General features: G+C 47.8%; 1 protein-coding gene and 1 pseudogene across 3 annotated transcripts in view; one reads left to right on the plus strand and one right to left on the minus strand.

Moving 5' to 3' along the window:
* The window catches only part of LOC106602036 (protein FAM83G-like), an 11,568-nt pseudogene extending 7,701 nt beyond the window's left edge, over positions 1 to 3,867 (plus strand).
* A 12,449-nt stretch (positions 3,868 to 16,316) lies between these two features.
* Positions 16,317 to 17,500, minus strand: part of LOC106593728 (phosphoribosyl pyrophosphate synthase-associated protein 2) — a 21,909-nt gene continuing 20,725 nt past the window's right edge. For 2 of the 3 annotated variants that reach the window (XM_045715967.1, XM_045715968.1), the window contains exons 10-11: positions 17,102 to 17,272; positions 16,317 to 16,657 (exon numbers count right to left, since the gene is read on the minus strand). In XM_045715967.1, coding sequence (XP_045571923.1) covers positions 16,499 to 16,657; positions 17,102 to 17,272 — 330 coding nt within the window. In that variant the 3' untranslated portion in view covers positions 16,317 to 16,498. The remainder of the gene's footprint in view (positions 16,658 to 17,101; positions 17,273 to 17,500) is intronic. The other variant, XM_045715969.1, reaches the window with a different exon arrangement.

The following is a 17,500-nucleotide window of genomic DNA, read 5'->3' on the forward strand; positions in this document are numbered from 1 at the left end:
TGGTTACAGGGTTAATTCCACATGGTTACAGGGTTAATTCCAGCGTGGTTACGGGGTTAATTCGGCGTGGTTACAGGGTTAATTCCACGTGGTTACAGGGTTAATTCCGCGTGGTTACAGGGTTAATTCCGCATGGTTACAGGGGTTAATTCCGCGTGGTTACAGGGTTAATTCCGGCGTGGTTACAGGGTTAATTCCACGTGGTTACAGGGTTAATTCCCTGTGGTTACAGGGTTAATTCGGCGTGGTTACAGGGTTAATTCCGGCGTGGTTACAGGGTTAATTCCACATGGTTACAGGGTTAATTCTGCATGGTTACAGGGTTAATTCCACATGGTTACAGGGTTAATTCCCTCTGGTTACAGGGTTAATTCCTCATGGTTACAGGGTTAATTCCGGCGTGGTTACAGGGTTAATTCCGCATGGTTACAGGGTTAATTCTGTGTGGTTACAGGGTTAATTCTCTGTGTTTACGGAGGGTTAATTCCGCGTGGTTACAGGATTAATACAGGCATCGGTCTGAGCATCACTAGTTCAGTGCCATTTCATTTTTTTTGTTGTGATCGCCGAGGAAGGCTCTTTGTAGTGACGACCCCTAACCTCTGACCCCTGTCTGTATCGTGTGCTCCTTCCCTTCCAGTTTCACCTGGACGGCGTCTCGTTTGGACAGACACCTGGTCACCTTGGTAACGGGCCAGGCGGTTGACTCCTTTGACCAGCTGTTCCGTGACCTCTACCTGACCTCCAGCGGGGTCGACCTCCGCCGGGGTCACCATGGAGACGGAGCCGGAGCCGGAGCCCCTCCCCAAGGCCAGCCCTGTCGCTTCTCTCTCCGCAGCTAACGCCAGGAAGCTGTTCAGCCCTAAATACGCCCTGGTGATCGGCGACGCTAACGCTAACGCTAGCGGCGCCAGCCCCGTCTCCTCCGGAAAGAACTCCAACTCCCAGAACCCCTTGAAAACAAAGGTACCAGAATGCATTGCTCCCCCCTACTTTACCATAATGTACCGTGCTCGTTAATAAAACACCTGTAGATTTGTTTATCTATATTCTTTTAAAAAGTTTCCTCAATATTATAATCATTCATTTCAATCAATCTAGGGGCGTGTCCCGGAGCCAGTGGAAGCCGCGCCCCTCCACCCGGGATTAGCCTGTCTGGAGAAAGCGTACCTGATTCCGTACCTGCCCACCTGGCCCGAACCCGACCCCCCCAGAGACGTCATCGGGTTCATTAACGTGCGGGACGCGTCGCGGCCGACCCAGGTGCACCTGCAACGCTCCGAGAGGTTCGAGACGAGCCAGGCGATACGCTTCAGCAGTCCCTTTGCCCTGCCCAATGAGGAGCCACTTCCTGACAGGGCTGTGCCTAGACCTACCCCTACCCTTAACTCTACCCCTAATCCTAACTCTACCCTTAACTCTACCCCTATCCCTAACTCTACCCTTAACTCTACCCCTACCCCTAACTCTACCCTTAACTCTACCCCTACCCCTAAATCTACCCCTACCCTTAACTCTACACCTACCCCTAAATCTACCCCTATCCCTAACTCTATCCCTACCCCTAACTCTACCCCTACCCCTACCCTTAGCTCTACCCCTACCCTTAACTCTACCCCTACCCCTAACTCTATCCCTACCCCTAACTCTACCCCTACCCCTAACTCTACCCCTACCCCTACTCTTAGCTCTACCCCTACCCTTAACTCTACCCCTACCCTTAAGTCTACCCCTACCCTTAACTCTACCCCTACCCTTAAGTCTACCCCTACCCCTAAATCTACCCCTAAATCTACCCCTAACTGTACCCCTAACTCCATTCCCTACCCCACCTCCCCCACTCTCCCCAGTCCCGTATGCCCCTCCCTTACCTTCACCCCAGTCCCTAAACCCCGGACGGTGCAGTTGGTCATGAGGAGCGGGAGTGGTCAGGACCTATGTGGAGTCAGAGTGGTCAAGAAGACAGACAGTCTGGAGCTAACTGGACCAAAAACAGACTGTCTGAATGGAACTGGACTGTGGCTAGACTGCGAGACCGCACTGCGAACTCAGAGTGACTGCGAGACCGCACTGCGAACTCAGAGTGACTGTGAGACCGCACTGCGAACTCAGAGTGACTGTGAGACCGCACTGCGAACACAGAGTGACTGCGAGACCGCACTGCGAACTCAGAGTGACTGTGAGACCGCACTGCGAACACAGAGTGACTGTGAGACCGCACTGCGAACACAGAGTGACTGTGAGACCGCACTGCGAACACAGAGTGACTGCGAGACCGCACTGCGAACACAGAGTGACTGTGAGACCGCAGTAGTACCCCAGAGTGACTGCGAGACCGCACTGCGAACTCAGAGTGACTGTGAGACCGCACTGCGAACACAGAGTGACTGCGAGACCGCACTGCGAACACAGAGTGACTGTGAGACCGCACTGCGAACACAGAGTGACTGTGAGACCGCAGTAGTACCCCAGAGTGACTGCGAGACCGCAGTAGTACCCCAGAGTGACTGCGAGACCGCAGTAGTACCCCAGAGTGACTGCGAGGCCGCAGTAGTACCCCAGAGTGACTGCGAGGCCGCAGTAGTACCCCAGAGTGACTGCGAAACCGCAGTGCAACCCCAGAGTGACTGCGAGACCGCACTGCGAACACAGAGTGACTGTGAGACCGCACTGCGACCCCAGAGTGACTGTGAGACCGCACTGCGAACACAGAGTGACTGTGAGACCGCACTGCGAACACAGAGTGACTGTGAGACCGCACTGCGAACACAGAGTGACTGTGAGACCGCACTGCGAACACAGAGTGACTGTGAGACCGCAGTAGTACCCCAGAGTGACTGCGAGACCGCAGTAGTACCCCAGAGTGACTGCGAGACCGCAGTAGTACCCCAGAGTGACTGCGAGGCCGCAGTAGTACCCCAGAGTGACTGCGAAACCGCAGTGCAACCCCAGAGTGACTGCGAGACTGCAGTGCAACCCCAGAGTGACTGCGAGACCGCAGTGCAACCCCAGAGGGACTGTGAGACCGCAAAAGGACTGTGTCAGCACACACGCACGCCTGACCTCCGTACACACAGACACGACCTGCTCACACACGCTCCCGGCGTGTCGTCCCCGTCCTGTGAATCTAACATGTCGACGGCATCGGAGGAATATTATGAGTGTGACTCTGAGTCTGTCTGTGATCTACTGGCCAACGAGCTACACTGGAGACCTGAGGGGGAAGAGACCCCACGCCCTACACAGAATACACACCCTACTGTAGATACTACACATAGTATAGATACTAAACATACTGCAGTTAGCATGGAGAAAGAAGAGGCTAATAATCAGCTAGCACAGCAGGCTATCAGTCAGCTAGCACAACAGGCTAACACGCAGCTAGCACAACAGGCTAACAGTCAGCTAGCACAGCAGGCTAACAGTCAGCTAGCACAACAGGCTAACAGTCAGCTAGCACAACAGGCTAACACTCAACTAGCACAACAGGCTAACACTCAACTAGCACAACAGGCTAACACTCAGCTAGCACAACAGGCTAACACTCAACTAGCACAACGGGCTAACACTCAACTAGCACAACAGGCTAACACTCAACTAGCACAAGAGAAACAGTAGTATGCTAACGATTTGCTAACACAGGAACTACAACAATGTGACAGCCAGTAAACAGTTGAGGGCACAAGGGGAGGGACCGGCGATTCAGTCATCTCACTGATAACCTCTGACCTCTGAGACGAACCACCATAGTGACACTACGGAGAGAGGAGGCCAGCATTGACCTTATGCAATAGTATAGCTTCCGTCCCTCTTCTCGCCCCCAACCTGGGCTTGAACCAGGGACCCTCTGCGCACATCAAGAACTGACACCCCTCGAAGCATCGTTACCCATCGTGCCACAAAAGCCGCGGCCCTTGCAGAGCAAAGGGGGAACGACTACTTAAGGTCGCAGAGCGAGTGACGTCACCAATTGAAACGATACTAGCGCGCACCACCGCTAACTAGCTAGCCATTTCACATCGGTTACACTTACACAGGCTAGCGATGAGCCTATACTCACTAACACTGACCGTACACTGGTACAGGCTAGCGATGACTCTATACTAGCTAGTGATGACTCTAAAGTGGACACACAGCTGGAAAGACTTCTGGAGACATGAGATACCTCACCCACAATCCCAACCCCACCACACGCCTCGCCGTCCCCCAGGTCCACACCCAGAGAGACAGAGTTACAGTCCTACACACTGAAAGAGACAGACCAGAGGAACATACAGGACAGACAAACAGACAGGACACAGGACAGACCAACAGACAGGACAGACCAACAGACAGGACACAGGACAGACCAACAGACAGGACACCGGACAGACCAACAGACAGGACAGACCAACAGACAAACAGACAGGACAGACCAACAGACAGGACAGACCAACAGACAGGACAGACCAACAGACAGGACAGACCAACAGACAGGACAGACCAACAGACAGGACACAGGACAGACCAACAGACAGGACAGACCAACAGACAGGACAGACCAACAGACAGGACAGACCAACAGACAGGACACAGGACAGACCAACAGACAGGACACAGGACAGACCAACAGACAGGACAGACCAACAGACAAACAGACAGGACAGACCAACAGACAGGACAGACCAACAGACAGGACAGACCAACAGACAGGACACAGGACAGACCAACAGACAGGACAGACCAACAGACAGGACAGACCAACAGACAGACCAACAGACAGAACACAGGACAGACCAACAGACAGGACACAGGACAGACCAACAGACAGGACACCGGACAGACCAACAGACAGGACAGACCAGTAGACAGGACACAGGACAGACCAACAGACAGGACAGACCAACAGACAGGACAGACCAACAGACAGGACAGACCAGTAGACAGGACACCGGACAGACCAACAGACAGGACAGACCAACAGACAGGACAGACCAACAGACCAACAGACAGGGCAGACCAACAGACAGGACAGACCAACAGACAAACAGACAGGACAGACCAACAGACAAACAGACAGGACAGACCAACAGACAGACCAACAGACAAACAGACAGGACAGACCAACAGACAGACCAACAGACAAACAGACAGGACAGACCAACAGACAGACCAACAGACAGGACAGACCAACAGACAAACAGACAGGACAGACCAACAGACAAACAGACAGGACAGACCAACAGACAGGACAGACCAACAGACAGGACAGACCAACAGACAGGACAGACCAACAGACAAACAGACAGGACAGACCAACAGACAGGACAGACCAACAGACAGGACAGACCAACAGACAGGACAGACCAACAGACAGGACAGACCAACAGACAAACAGATAGGACAGAGGATAGACCAACAGACAGGACACAGGGAGACAACAAGGGCGCCAGGCTCGGACCACAAATCTCTAACCTCTAACCTCTAACCTCTGAACTCTGACCGGGAACATTTTTTTTGTGACCTGTGAGGTCATCAAATGCCTGACCATCTGGATTTAGCACACAGAACTCTGGGAAAAACAGCTGCTTCTCACACACACACGCCACTCAGTGTCACACACACACACACACACACACACACACACACACACACACACACACACACACACACACACACACACACACACACACACACACACACACACACACACACACACACACACACGTAAAGTTTGTTTGGTATCGGACCTGGCAGAGAGGAGAGAGACTGTTGTGTTTCCTGTGGTGAAAATACAGACAGCATTAAGACTAATTGTCCATGCCCCGGTCCGTTCCCCGGTCCGTTCCCCGCCCGTTCCCGGTCCTTTCCCCGGTCCGTTCCCCGCCCGTTCCCGGTCCGTTCCCGGTCCGTTTCCCCGGTCCGTTCCCCGGTCCGTTCCCGGTCCGTTCCCGGTCCGTTCCCCGGTCCGTTCCCCGTCCTCACGGACACCTTTGAAAGGGAGTTTGGAAGGACGGTTATGCAGAACTCTTGTGCGGGACCGTTGGATTGAAGCGGGGGGAAAAAAGGTGTAAATGAGGCTTTGCCAGGAGAATGGTGTGTTTTTCTACAAGGGTTATGAATGTAGTGATGTTGAAATGTACAAACTGTGGAGAGATTAGAGCTTTTTGTACAGTTTCTCTTGTTTTGTCTCTGGTTATCTGACGGGATTTTAAAACAAAAGCCTGTGTGTTTAATTTAAATAGGAAGGAGCTATAGGTACTGTCCTCTCCTGTGGCTGTTCAAAACACACACACACACACACACACACACACACACACACACACACACACACACACACACTGCTAACCTACATACAGACAGAAAGACCCCTGAGTTGCACACTCAGTTGAATTAAATGCATTCCAGGTGACTACCTCATGAAGCTGGTTGAGAGAATGCCAAGAGTGTGCAAAAGCCGTCATCATCATGGCAAAGGGTGGCTACTTTGAAGAATCTCAATTATTAAATATATTTTAATTTGTTTAACACTTTTTTTTTTGGTTTACTAAATGATTCCATATTGTTTTATTTCATAGTTTTGATGTCTTCACTATTATTCTACAATGTAGAAAATAGTAAATAAATAAAGGAAAAACCTTCTGTATAATGTAGTTCTGGTCGTAATGTTAATGAGAGAAATGTTTGGACAAAGACAGGACGCTTAACAATGACCCACACACACAGTGGTATTTCCTCTGCTGTACAGCCACCTGCATTTAGAACTCACAGGAAACGAGAGCCAGAGAGTACCCACAAACCCTTTCCTGAGAGAGAGAGAGAGATATACACTACATAACCTATATACACTACATGACCTGTATACACTACATAACCTATATACACTACATAACCTATATACACTACATGACCTATATACACTACATAACCTATATACACTACATAACCTATATACACTACATAACCTATATACACTACATAACCTATATACACTACATGACCTATATACACTACATGACCTATATACACTACATAACCTATATACACTACATAACCTATATACACTACATAACCTATATACACTACATGACCTGTATACACTACATAACCTATATATATACTACATAACCTATATACACTACATGACCTGTATACACTACATAACCTATATACACTACATGACCTATATAGACTACATAACCTATATACACTACATGACCTGTATACACTACATAACCTATATACACTACATAACCTATATACACTACATAACCTATATACACTACATGACCTGTATACACTACATAACCTATATACACTACATAACCTATATACACTACATGACCTATATACACTACATAACCTATATACACTACATGACCTGTATACACTACATAACCTATATACACTACATAACCTATATACACTACATAACCTATATACACTACATGACCTGTATACACTACATAACCTATATACACTACATGACCTATATACACTACATAACCTATATACACTACATGACCTGTATACACTACATAACCTATATACACTACATAACCTATATACACTACATAACCTATATACACTACATGACCTGTATACACTACATAACCTATATACACTACATAACCTATATACACTACATAACCTATATACACTACATAACCTTAACCTATATACACTACATAACCTTAACCTATATACACTCCATAACCTGTATCCACTACATAACCTGTATCCACTACATAACCTGTATCCACTACATAACCTACATACACTACATAACCTGTATCCACTACATAACCTGTATCCACTACATAACCTATATACACTACATAACCTATATACACTACATGACCTGTATCCACTACATAAACTACATACACTACATAACCTGTATCCACTACATAACCTGTATCCACTACATAACCTATATACACTACATAACCTGTATCCACTACATAACCTGTATCCACTACATAACCTATATACACTACATAACCTATATACACTACATAACCTATATACACTACATGACCTATATACACTACATGACCTATATACACTACATAACCTATATACACTACATAACCTATATACACTACATAACCTATATACAGTACATAACCTATATACACTACATGACCTGTATACACTACATAACCTATATACACTACATAACCTATATACACTACATGACCTGTATACACTACATAACCTATATACACTACATGACCTATATAGACTACATAACCTATATACACTACATGACCTGTATACACTACATAACCTATATACACTACATAACCTATATACACTACATAACCTATATACACTACATGACCTGTATACACTACATAACCTATATACACTACATAACCTATATACACTACATGACCTATATACACTACATAACCTATATACACTACATGACCTGTATACACTACATAACCTATATACACTACATAACCTATATACACTACATGACCTGTATACACTACATAACCTATATACACTACATGACCTATATACACTACATAACCTATATACACTACATGACCTGTATACACTACATAACCTATATACACTACATAACCTATATACACTACATAACCTATATACACTACATGACCTGTATACACTACATAACCTATATACACTACATAACCTATATACACTACATAACCTATATACACTACATAACCTTAACCTATATACACTACATAACCTTAACCTATATACACTCCATAACCTGTATCCACTACATAACCTGTATCCACTACATAACCTGTATCCACTACATAACCTACATACACTACATAACCTGTATCCACTACATAACCTGTATCCACTACATAACCTATATACACTACATAACCTATATACACTACATGACCTGTATCCACTACATAAACTACATACAGTACATAACCTGTATCCACTACATAACCTGTATCCACTACATAACCTATATACACTACATAACCTGTATCCACTACATAACCTGTATCCACTACATAACCTATATACACTACATAACCTATATACACTACATAACCTATATACACTACATGGCCTGTATCCACTACATCACCTATATACAGTACATAACCTGTATACACTACATAACCTATATACAGTACATAACCTGTATACACTACATAACCTATATACAGTACATAACCTGTATACACTACATATAACCTATTTACACTACATAACCTATATACACTACATAACCTATATACACTACATAACCTGTATACACTACATAACCTATATGCACTACATAACCTATTTACACTACATAACCTGTATACACTACATAACCTGTATACACTACATAACTTATTTACACTACATAACCTATATACACTACATAACCTATTTACACTACATAACCTGTATACACTACATAACCTGTATACACTACATGACCAACAGGATGTGGACACCTGCTCGTCCAACATCTCATTCCAACATCATGGTCATTAATATGGAGTTGGTTCCCCCCTTTGCTGCTATAACAGCCTCCTCTCTTCAGGGAAGTCATTAATATGGAGTTGGTCCCCCCTTTGCTGCTATAACAGCCTCCACTCTTCTGGGAAGTCATTAATATGGAGTTGGTCCCCCCTTTGCTGCTATAACAGCCTCCACTCTTCAGGGAAGGCTTTCCTCTAGATGTTGGAACATTACTGCGGAGACTTGCTTCCATTCAGCCACAAGAGCATTAGTGAGGTCGGGGCACTGATGTTGGACGGTAGGCCCTGGCTCGCAGTCGGCGTTCCAATTCATCCCAAAAGGTGTACAGGCCAGTCAAGTTGCTCCACACCGATATTGACAAACCACTTGGGCCGACAATGTGACTTGTGTTACCATGTCAGGAATGATGTTGACCGGAGATCTGCTGCCACCTGCTGGATATCAGTGGTACTGTGACTCTGTTTAGGCCAGGTACACTAAGGCTGGAGATGAGGTCTGTCCAGGCCAGGTACACTAAGGCTGGAGATGAGGTCTGGCCAGGCCAGGTACACTAAGGCTGGAGATGAGGTCTGTCCAGGCCAGGTACACTAAGGCTGGAGATGAGGTCTGTCTCTGTCCAGGCCAGGTACACTAAGGCTGGAGATGAGGTCTGTCCAGGCCAGGTACACTAAGGCTGGAGATGAGGTCTGTCCAGGCCAGGCCAGGTACACTAAGGCTGGAGATGAGGTCTGTCCAGGCCAGGCCAGGTACACTAAGGCTGGAGATGAGGTCTGTCTCTGTCCAGGCCAGGTACACTAAGGCTGGAGATGAGGTCTGTCCAGACCAGGTACACTAAGGCTGGAGATGAGGTCTGTCCAGACCAGGTACACTAAGGCTGGAGATGAGGTCTGTCCAGGCCAGGTACACTAAGGCTGGAGATGAGGTCTGTCTCTGTCCAGGCCAGGTACACTAAGGCTGGAGATGAGGTCTGTCCAGACCAGGTACACTAAGGCTGGAGATGAGGTCTGTCCAGGCCAGGTACACTAAGGCTGGAGATGAGGTCTGTCCAGGCCAGGTACACTAAGGCTGGAGATGAGGTCTGTCTCTGTCCAGGCCAGGTACACTAAGGCTGGAGATGAGGTCTGTCCAGGCCAGGTACACTAAGGCTGGAGATGAGGTCTGTCCAGGCCAGGCCAGGTACACTAAGGCTGGAGATGAGGTCTGTCCAGGCCAGGTACACTAAGGCTGGAGATGAGGTCTGTCCAGGCCAGGTACACTAAGGCTGGAGATGAGGTCTGTCTCTGTCCAGGCCAGGTACACTAAGGCTGGAGATGAGGTCTGTCCAGACCAGGTACACTAAGGCTGGAGATGAGGTCTGTCCAGGCCAGGTACACTAAGGCTGGAGATGAGGTCTGTCCAGGCCAGGTACACTAAGGCTGGAGATGAGGTCTGTCCAGGCCAGGCACACTAAGGCTGGAGATGAGGTCCAGGCCAGGCCAGGTACACTAAGGCTGGAGATGAGGTCTGTCCAGGCCAGGTACACTAAGGCTGGAGATGAGGTCTGTCCAGGCCAGGTACACTAAGGCTGGAGATGAGGTCTGTCCAGACCAGGTACACTAAGGCTGGAGATGAGGTCTGTCCAGACCAGGTACACTAAGGCTGGAGATGAGGTCTGTCCAGGCCAGGTACACTAAGGCTGGAGATGAGGTCTGTCCAGGCCAGGTACACTAAGGCTGGAGATGAGGTCTGTCCAGACCAGGTACACTAAGGCTGGAGATGAGGTCTGTCCAGGCCAGGTACACTAAGGCTGGAGATGAGGTCTGTCCAGGCCAGGTACACTAAGGCTGGAGATGAGGTCTGTCCAGGCCAGGTACACTAAGGCTGGAGATGAGGTCTGTCTCTGTCCAGGCCAGGTACACTAAGGCTGGAGATGAGGTCTGTCCAGGCCAGGTACACTAAGGCTGGAGATGAGGTCTGTCCAGGCCAGGCCAGGTACACTAAGGCTGGAGATGAGGTCTGTCCAGGCCAGGCCAGGTACACTAAGGCTGGAGATGAGGTCTGTCTCTGTCCAGGCCAGGTACACTAAGGCTGGAGATGAGGTCTGTCCAGGCCAGGTACACTAAGGCTGGAGATGAGGTCTGTCCAGACCAGGTACACTAAGGCTGGAGATGAGGTCTGTCCAGGCCAGGTACACTAAGGCTGGAGATGAGGTCTGTCTCTGTCCAGGCCAGGTACACTAAGGCTGGAGATGAGGTCTGTCCAGACCAGGTACACTAAGGCTGGAGATGAGGTCTGTCCAGGCCAGGTACACTAAGGCTGGAGATGAGGTCTGTCCAGGCCAGGTACACTAAGGCTGGAGATGAGGTCTGTCTCTGTCCAGGCCAGGTACACTAAGGCTGGAGATGAGGTCTGTCCAGGCCAGGTACACTAAGGCTGGAGATGAGGTCTGTCCAGGCCAGGCCAGGTACACTAAGGCTGGAGATGAGGTCTGTCCAGGCCAGGTACACTAAGGCTGGAGATGAGGTCTGTCCAGGCCAGGTACACTAAGGCTGGAGATGAGGTCTGTCTCTGTCCAGGCCAGGTACACTAAGGCTGGAGATGAGGTCTGTCCAGACCAGGTACACTAAGGCTGGAGATGAGGTCTGTCCAGGCCAGGTACACTAAGGCTGGAGATGAGGTCTGTCCAGGCCAGGTACACTAAGGCTGGAGATGAGGTCTGTCCAGGCCAGGCACACTAAGGCTGGAGATGAGGTCCAGGCCAGGCCAGGTACACTAAGGCTGGAGATGAGGTCTGTCCAGGCCAGGTACACTAAGGCTGGAGATGAGGTCTGTCCAGGCCAGGTACACTAAGGCTGGAGATGAGGTCTGTCCAGACCAGGTACACTAAGGCTGGAGATGAGGTCTGTCCAGACCAGGTACACTAAGGCTGGAGATGAGGTCTGTCCAGGCCAGGTACACTAAGGCTGGAGATGAGGTCTGTCCAGGCCAGGTACACTAAGGCTGGAGATGAGGTCTGTCCAGACCAGGTACACTAAGGCTGGAGATGAGGTCTGTCCAGGCCAGGTACACTAAGGCTGGAGATGAGGTCTGTCCAGGCCAGGTACACTAAGGCTGGAGATGAGGTCTGTCTCTGTGGGAAACAGAAGCCTGGTTCTGAGACAAATTGTTACACTAACACAACTTCATAGACCAGTAAGTATGTTATTACAACCTATATGAATAATGTAGAATAACAGAGGAACAATGTTGTTATTTTGATGCACTTGGTAATGAATGAATTATTATGCATATTCACTAAGCACTAATCATGTAAGACTAAACATTGGGGCGGCAGGTAGCCTAGTGGTTAGAGTGGAGGGGCGGCAGGTAGCCTAGTGGTTAGAGTGGAGGGACGGCAGGTAGCCTAGTGGTTAGAGTGGAGGGACGGCAGGTAGCCTAGTGGTTAGAGTGGAGGGACGGCAGGTAGCCTAGTGGTTAGAGTGGAGGGGCGGCAGGTAGCCTAGTGGTTAGAGTGGAGGGCGGCAGGTAGCCTAGTGGTTAGAGTGGAGGGGCGGCAGGTAGCCTAGTGGTTAGAGTGGAGGGACGGCAGGTAGCCTAGTGGTTAGAGTGGAGGGGAGGCAGGTAGCCTAGTGGTTAGAGTGGAGGGGAGGCAGGTAGCCTAGTGGTTAGAGTGGAGGGACGGCAGGTAGCCTAGTGGTTAGAGTGGAGGGGCGGCAGGTAGCCTAGTGGTTAGAGTGGAGGGACGGCAGGTAGCCTAGTGGTTAGAGTGGAGGGGCGGCAGGTAGCCTAGTGGTTAGAGTGGAGGGACGGCAGGTAGGCTAGTGGTTAGAGTGGAGGGGCGGCAGGTAGCCTAGTGGTTAGAGTGGAGGGGGGGCAGGTAGCCTAGTGGTTAGAGTGGAGGGACGGCAGGTAGCCTAGTGGTTAGAGTGGAGGGACGGCAGGTAGCCTAGTGGTTAGAGTGGAGGGACGGCAGGTAGCCTAGTGGTTAGAGTGGAGGGACGGCAGGTAGCCTAGTGGTTAGAGTGGAGGGACGGCAGGTAGCCTAGTGGTTAGAGTGGAGGGGCGGCAGGTAGCCTAGTGGTTAGAGTGGAGGGACGGCAGGTAGCCTAGTGGTTAGAGTGGAGGGGCGGCAGGTAGCCTAGTGGTTAGAGTGGAGGGACGGCAGGTAGCCTAGTGGTTAGAGTGGAGGGGCGGCAGGTAGCCTAGTGGTTAGAGTGGAGGGGCGGCAGGTAGTCTTGTGGTTAGAGTGGAGGGGCGGCAGGTAGCCTAGTGGGTAGAGTGGAGGGACGGCAGGTAGCCTAGTGGTTAGAGGGGAGGGGCGGCAGGTAGCCTAGTGGTTAGAGTGGAGGGGCGGCAGGTAGCCTAGTGGTTAGAGTGTTGGACTTGTAAGCATAAAGGTTGCAAGATCAAATCCCCGAGCTGACAAGGTACAAATCTGTCGTTCTGCCCCCTGAACGAGGCAGTTAACCCACTGTTCCCCGGTAGGCCATCATTGAAAATAAGAATTTGTTCTTAACTGACTTGCCTAGTTAAATAAAGGTTAAATAATAAAACCTTCATCACTACATAGACCTTCTATACAGCAATGCAGCTACTGATACATTTAAGAACAGTCATCTAAAAGTTGTGCATCAATGTGAACATTTTGGAAAAAACAATGTCAGAGTAGCAGACAGATAAGGATGTTGCTGTAGGTTCTCATATTGATACGACCCTCCTCCTCCCCCTCCTCTTCCTCCTCCCCCTCCCTCTCCTCCTCCTCCCCCTCCTCTTCCTCCTCCTCTTCCTCCTCCCCTTCCTCCTCCCCCTCCCCTTCCTCCTCCCCCTCCTCTTCCTCCTCCTCTTCCTCCTCCCCTTCCTCCTCCCCCTCCTCTTCCTCCTCCCCTCCTCCTCCTCCTCCTCCTCCCCTTCCTCCTCCTCCTCCCCTTCCTCCTCCCCTCCTCTTCCCCCTCCCCTTCCTCCTCCCCCTCCTCTTCCTCTTCCTCCCCTTCCTCCTCCCCTTCCTCCTCCCCTCCCTCTCCTCCTCCCCCTCCTCTTCCTCTTCCTCCTCCCCTTCCTCCTCCCCCTCCCTCTCCTCCTCCCCCTCCTCTTCCTCTTCCTCCTCCCCTTCCTCCTCCCCCTCCTCTTCCTCTTCCTCCTCCTCTTCCTCTTCCTCCTCCTCTTCCTCTTCCTCCTCCCCTTCCTCCTCCCCCTCCTCTTCCTCCTCCCCTCCTCCTCCTCTTCCTCCTCCCCTTCCTCCTCCTCCTCCCCTTCCTCCTCCCCCTCCTCTTCCCCCTCCCCTTCCTCCTCCCCCTCCTCTTCCTCTTCCTCCTCCCCTTCCTCCTCCCCTTCCTCCTCCCCTCCCTCTCCTCCTCCCCCTCCTCTTCCTCTTCCTCCTCCCCTTCCTCCTCCCCCTCCCTCTCCTCCTCCCCCTCCTCTTCCTCCTCCCCTTCCTCCTCCCCCTCCTCTTCCTCTTCCTCCTCCTCTTCCTCCTCCTCTTCCTCCTCCCCTTCCTCCTCCCCCTCCTCTTCCTCCTCCCCCTCCTCCTCCTCCTCCTCTTCCTCCTCCCCTTCCTCCTCCTCCTCCCCTTCCTCCTCCCCTCCTCTTCCCCCTCCCCTTCCTCCTCCCCTCCTCTTCCTCTTCCTCCTCCCCTTCCTCCTCCCCTTCCTCCTCCCCCTCCCTCTCCTCCTCCCCCTCCTCTTCCTCTTCCTCCTCCCTTCCTCCTCCCCCTCCCTCTCCTCCTCCTCCAATCACAACAACACAAGATTACTTTCCATTTCTGTTACTTTTTATTTTTCATTCAGAGCAGAAAATACAATAAATAAAAGAGCTTGTAACATTATTATTGTAACATTGTTATTGTTACATTATTATTGTAACATTATGTTATTATTGTTACAGTATTATTGTATATTATCAATGTAACATTATTAATGTGACATTATTATTGTAACATTATTATTATTGTAACATTATTATTGTAACAGTATTAGTGTAACATTATTATTGTAACATTATTATTGTAACATTATGTTATTATTGTTACAGTATTATTGAAACATTATTATTGTTACAGAATTATTGTAACATTATTATTGCAACATTATTATTGTAACATTATGTTATTATTGTAACATTATGTTATTATTGTAACATCATTATTGTAACATTATTATTGCAACATTATTAGTGTTACATTATTATTGTTACATTATTATTGTTAGAGTATTATTATAACATTATTATTGTAACATTATGTTATTATTGTTACAGTATTATTGTAACATTATTATTGTTACATTATTATTGCTACAGTATTATTGTTACATTATTATTGTTACAGTATTATTGTAACATAATGTTATTATCGTTACATTATTATTGTAACATTATGTTATTATTTTAACATTATTATTGTAACATTATTATTGTGACATTATTATTGTTACATTATTATTTTAACATAATGTTATTATTGTTACAGTATTATTGTAACATTATGTTATTATTGTTACATTATCATTGTAACATTATGTTATTATTGTTACATTATTATTGTTACATTATGTTATTATTGTTACATTATTATTGTTACATTATTATTGTTACAGTATTATTGTTACATTATTATTGCTACAGTATTATTGTAACATAATGTTATTATCGTTACATTATTATTGTAACATTATGTTATTATTGTAACATTATTATTGTAACATTATTATTGTTACATTATTATTTTAACATAATGTTATTATTGTTACAGTATTATTGTTACATTATTATTGTAACATTATGTTATTATTGTTACATTATTATTGTTACATTATTATTTTAACATAATGTTATTATCGTTACATTATTATTGTTACATTATTATTGTAACATTGTTATTATTGTAACATTATTATTGTTACATTATTATTGTCACATTATTATTTTAACATAATGTTATTATTGTTACATTATTATTGTCACATTATTATTGTTACATTATTATTGTCACATTATTATTGTTACATTATTATTGTAACATTATTATTGAGAGAGAGAGAGTGTGTGTGTGTGTGTGTGTTCAGTCCTCCAGCCCTATGTGTCTGAACAGGTAGGACATGCTCTCTCCTTGGTAGATGCGTCTGATGGCTTCAGAGAGGATGATGCTGATGTCCACAGTCTGGATCTTATCACACTGCAGCTTCTGATGCTCATGAGGAATAGTGTTGGTTACCACCACCTACACACACACACACACACACACACACACACACACACACACACACACACACACACACACACACACACACACACACACACACACACACACACACACACAGAGTTAACAAACAAACACACACACACACACACACACACAGACAGACAGACAGACAGACAGACAGACAGACAGACCAGACAGACAGACAGACAGACAGACAGACAGACAGACAGACAGACCAGACAGACAGACAGACAGACAGACAGACAGACAGACAGACAGACAGACCAGACAGACAGACCAGACAGACAGACCAGACAGACAGACAGACAGACAGACAGACAGACAGACAGACAGACAGACAGACAGACCAGACAGACAGACAGACAGACAGACAGACAGACAGACAGACCAGACAGACAGACAGACAGACAGACAGACAGACAGACAGACAGACAGACAGACCTTGTCGATGGCAGATTCCTCGATGAGTTTCGGTGCATCGGAGGAGAGGATGCCGTGCGTCGCCATGACGAATATCTTGTACGCTCCGCGCTCCTTCAACGTCTCCGCGGCCGCCACGAAGCTGACCACGTCATCTATGATGTCATCCTGGGGGGGCGGGACACACAGCAGCTGTCAACGAGGCCTGAGAGGGTCAGGGTCGTGAGAGAGTAGGTGTGTGTGTGAGTGAGTGTGTGAGTGAGAGAGTGAGAGAGAGTGTGAGTGAGTGTGTGAGTGTGTGTGAGTGTGTGTGAGTGAGTGAGTGAGTGTGTGAGTGTGTGAGTGAGTGAGTGAGTGAGTGTGTGAGTGTATGTGTGTGTGAGTGTGTGAGTGAGAGAGTGTGAGTGAGGGAGTGAGAGA

The sequence above is a fragment of the Salmo salar genome, chromosome ssa03 (assembly GCF_905237065.1).
Source record: "Salmo salar chromosome ssa03, Ssal_v3.1, whole genome shotgun sequence".
NCBI classification, from domain to species: Eukaryota; Metazoa; Chordata; class Actinopteri; order Salmoniformes; family Salmonidae; genus Salmo; species Salmo salar.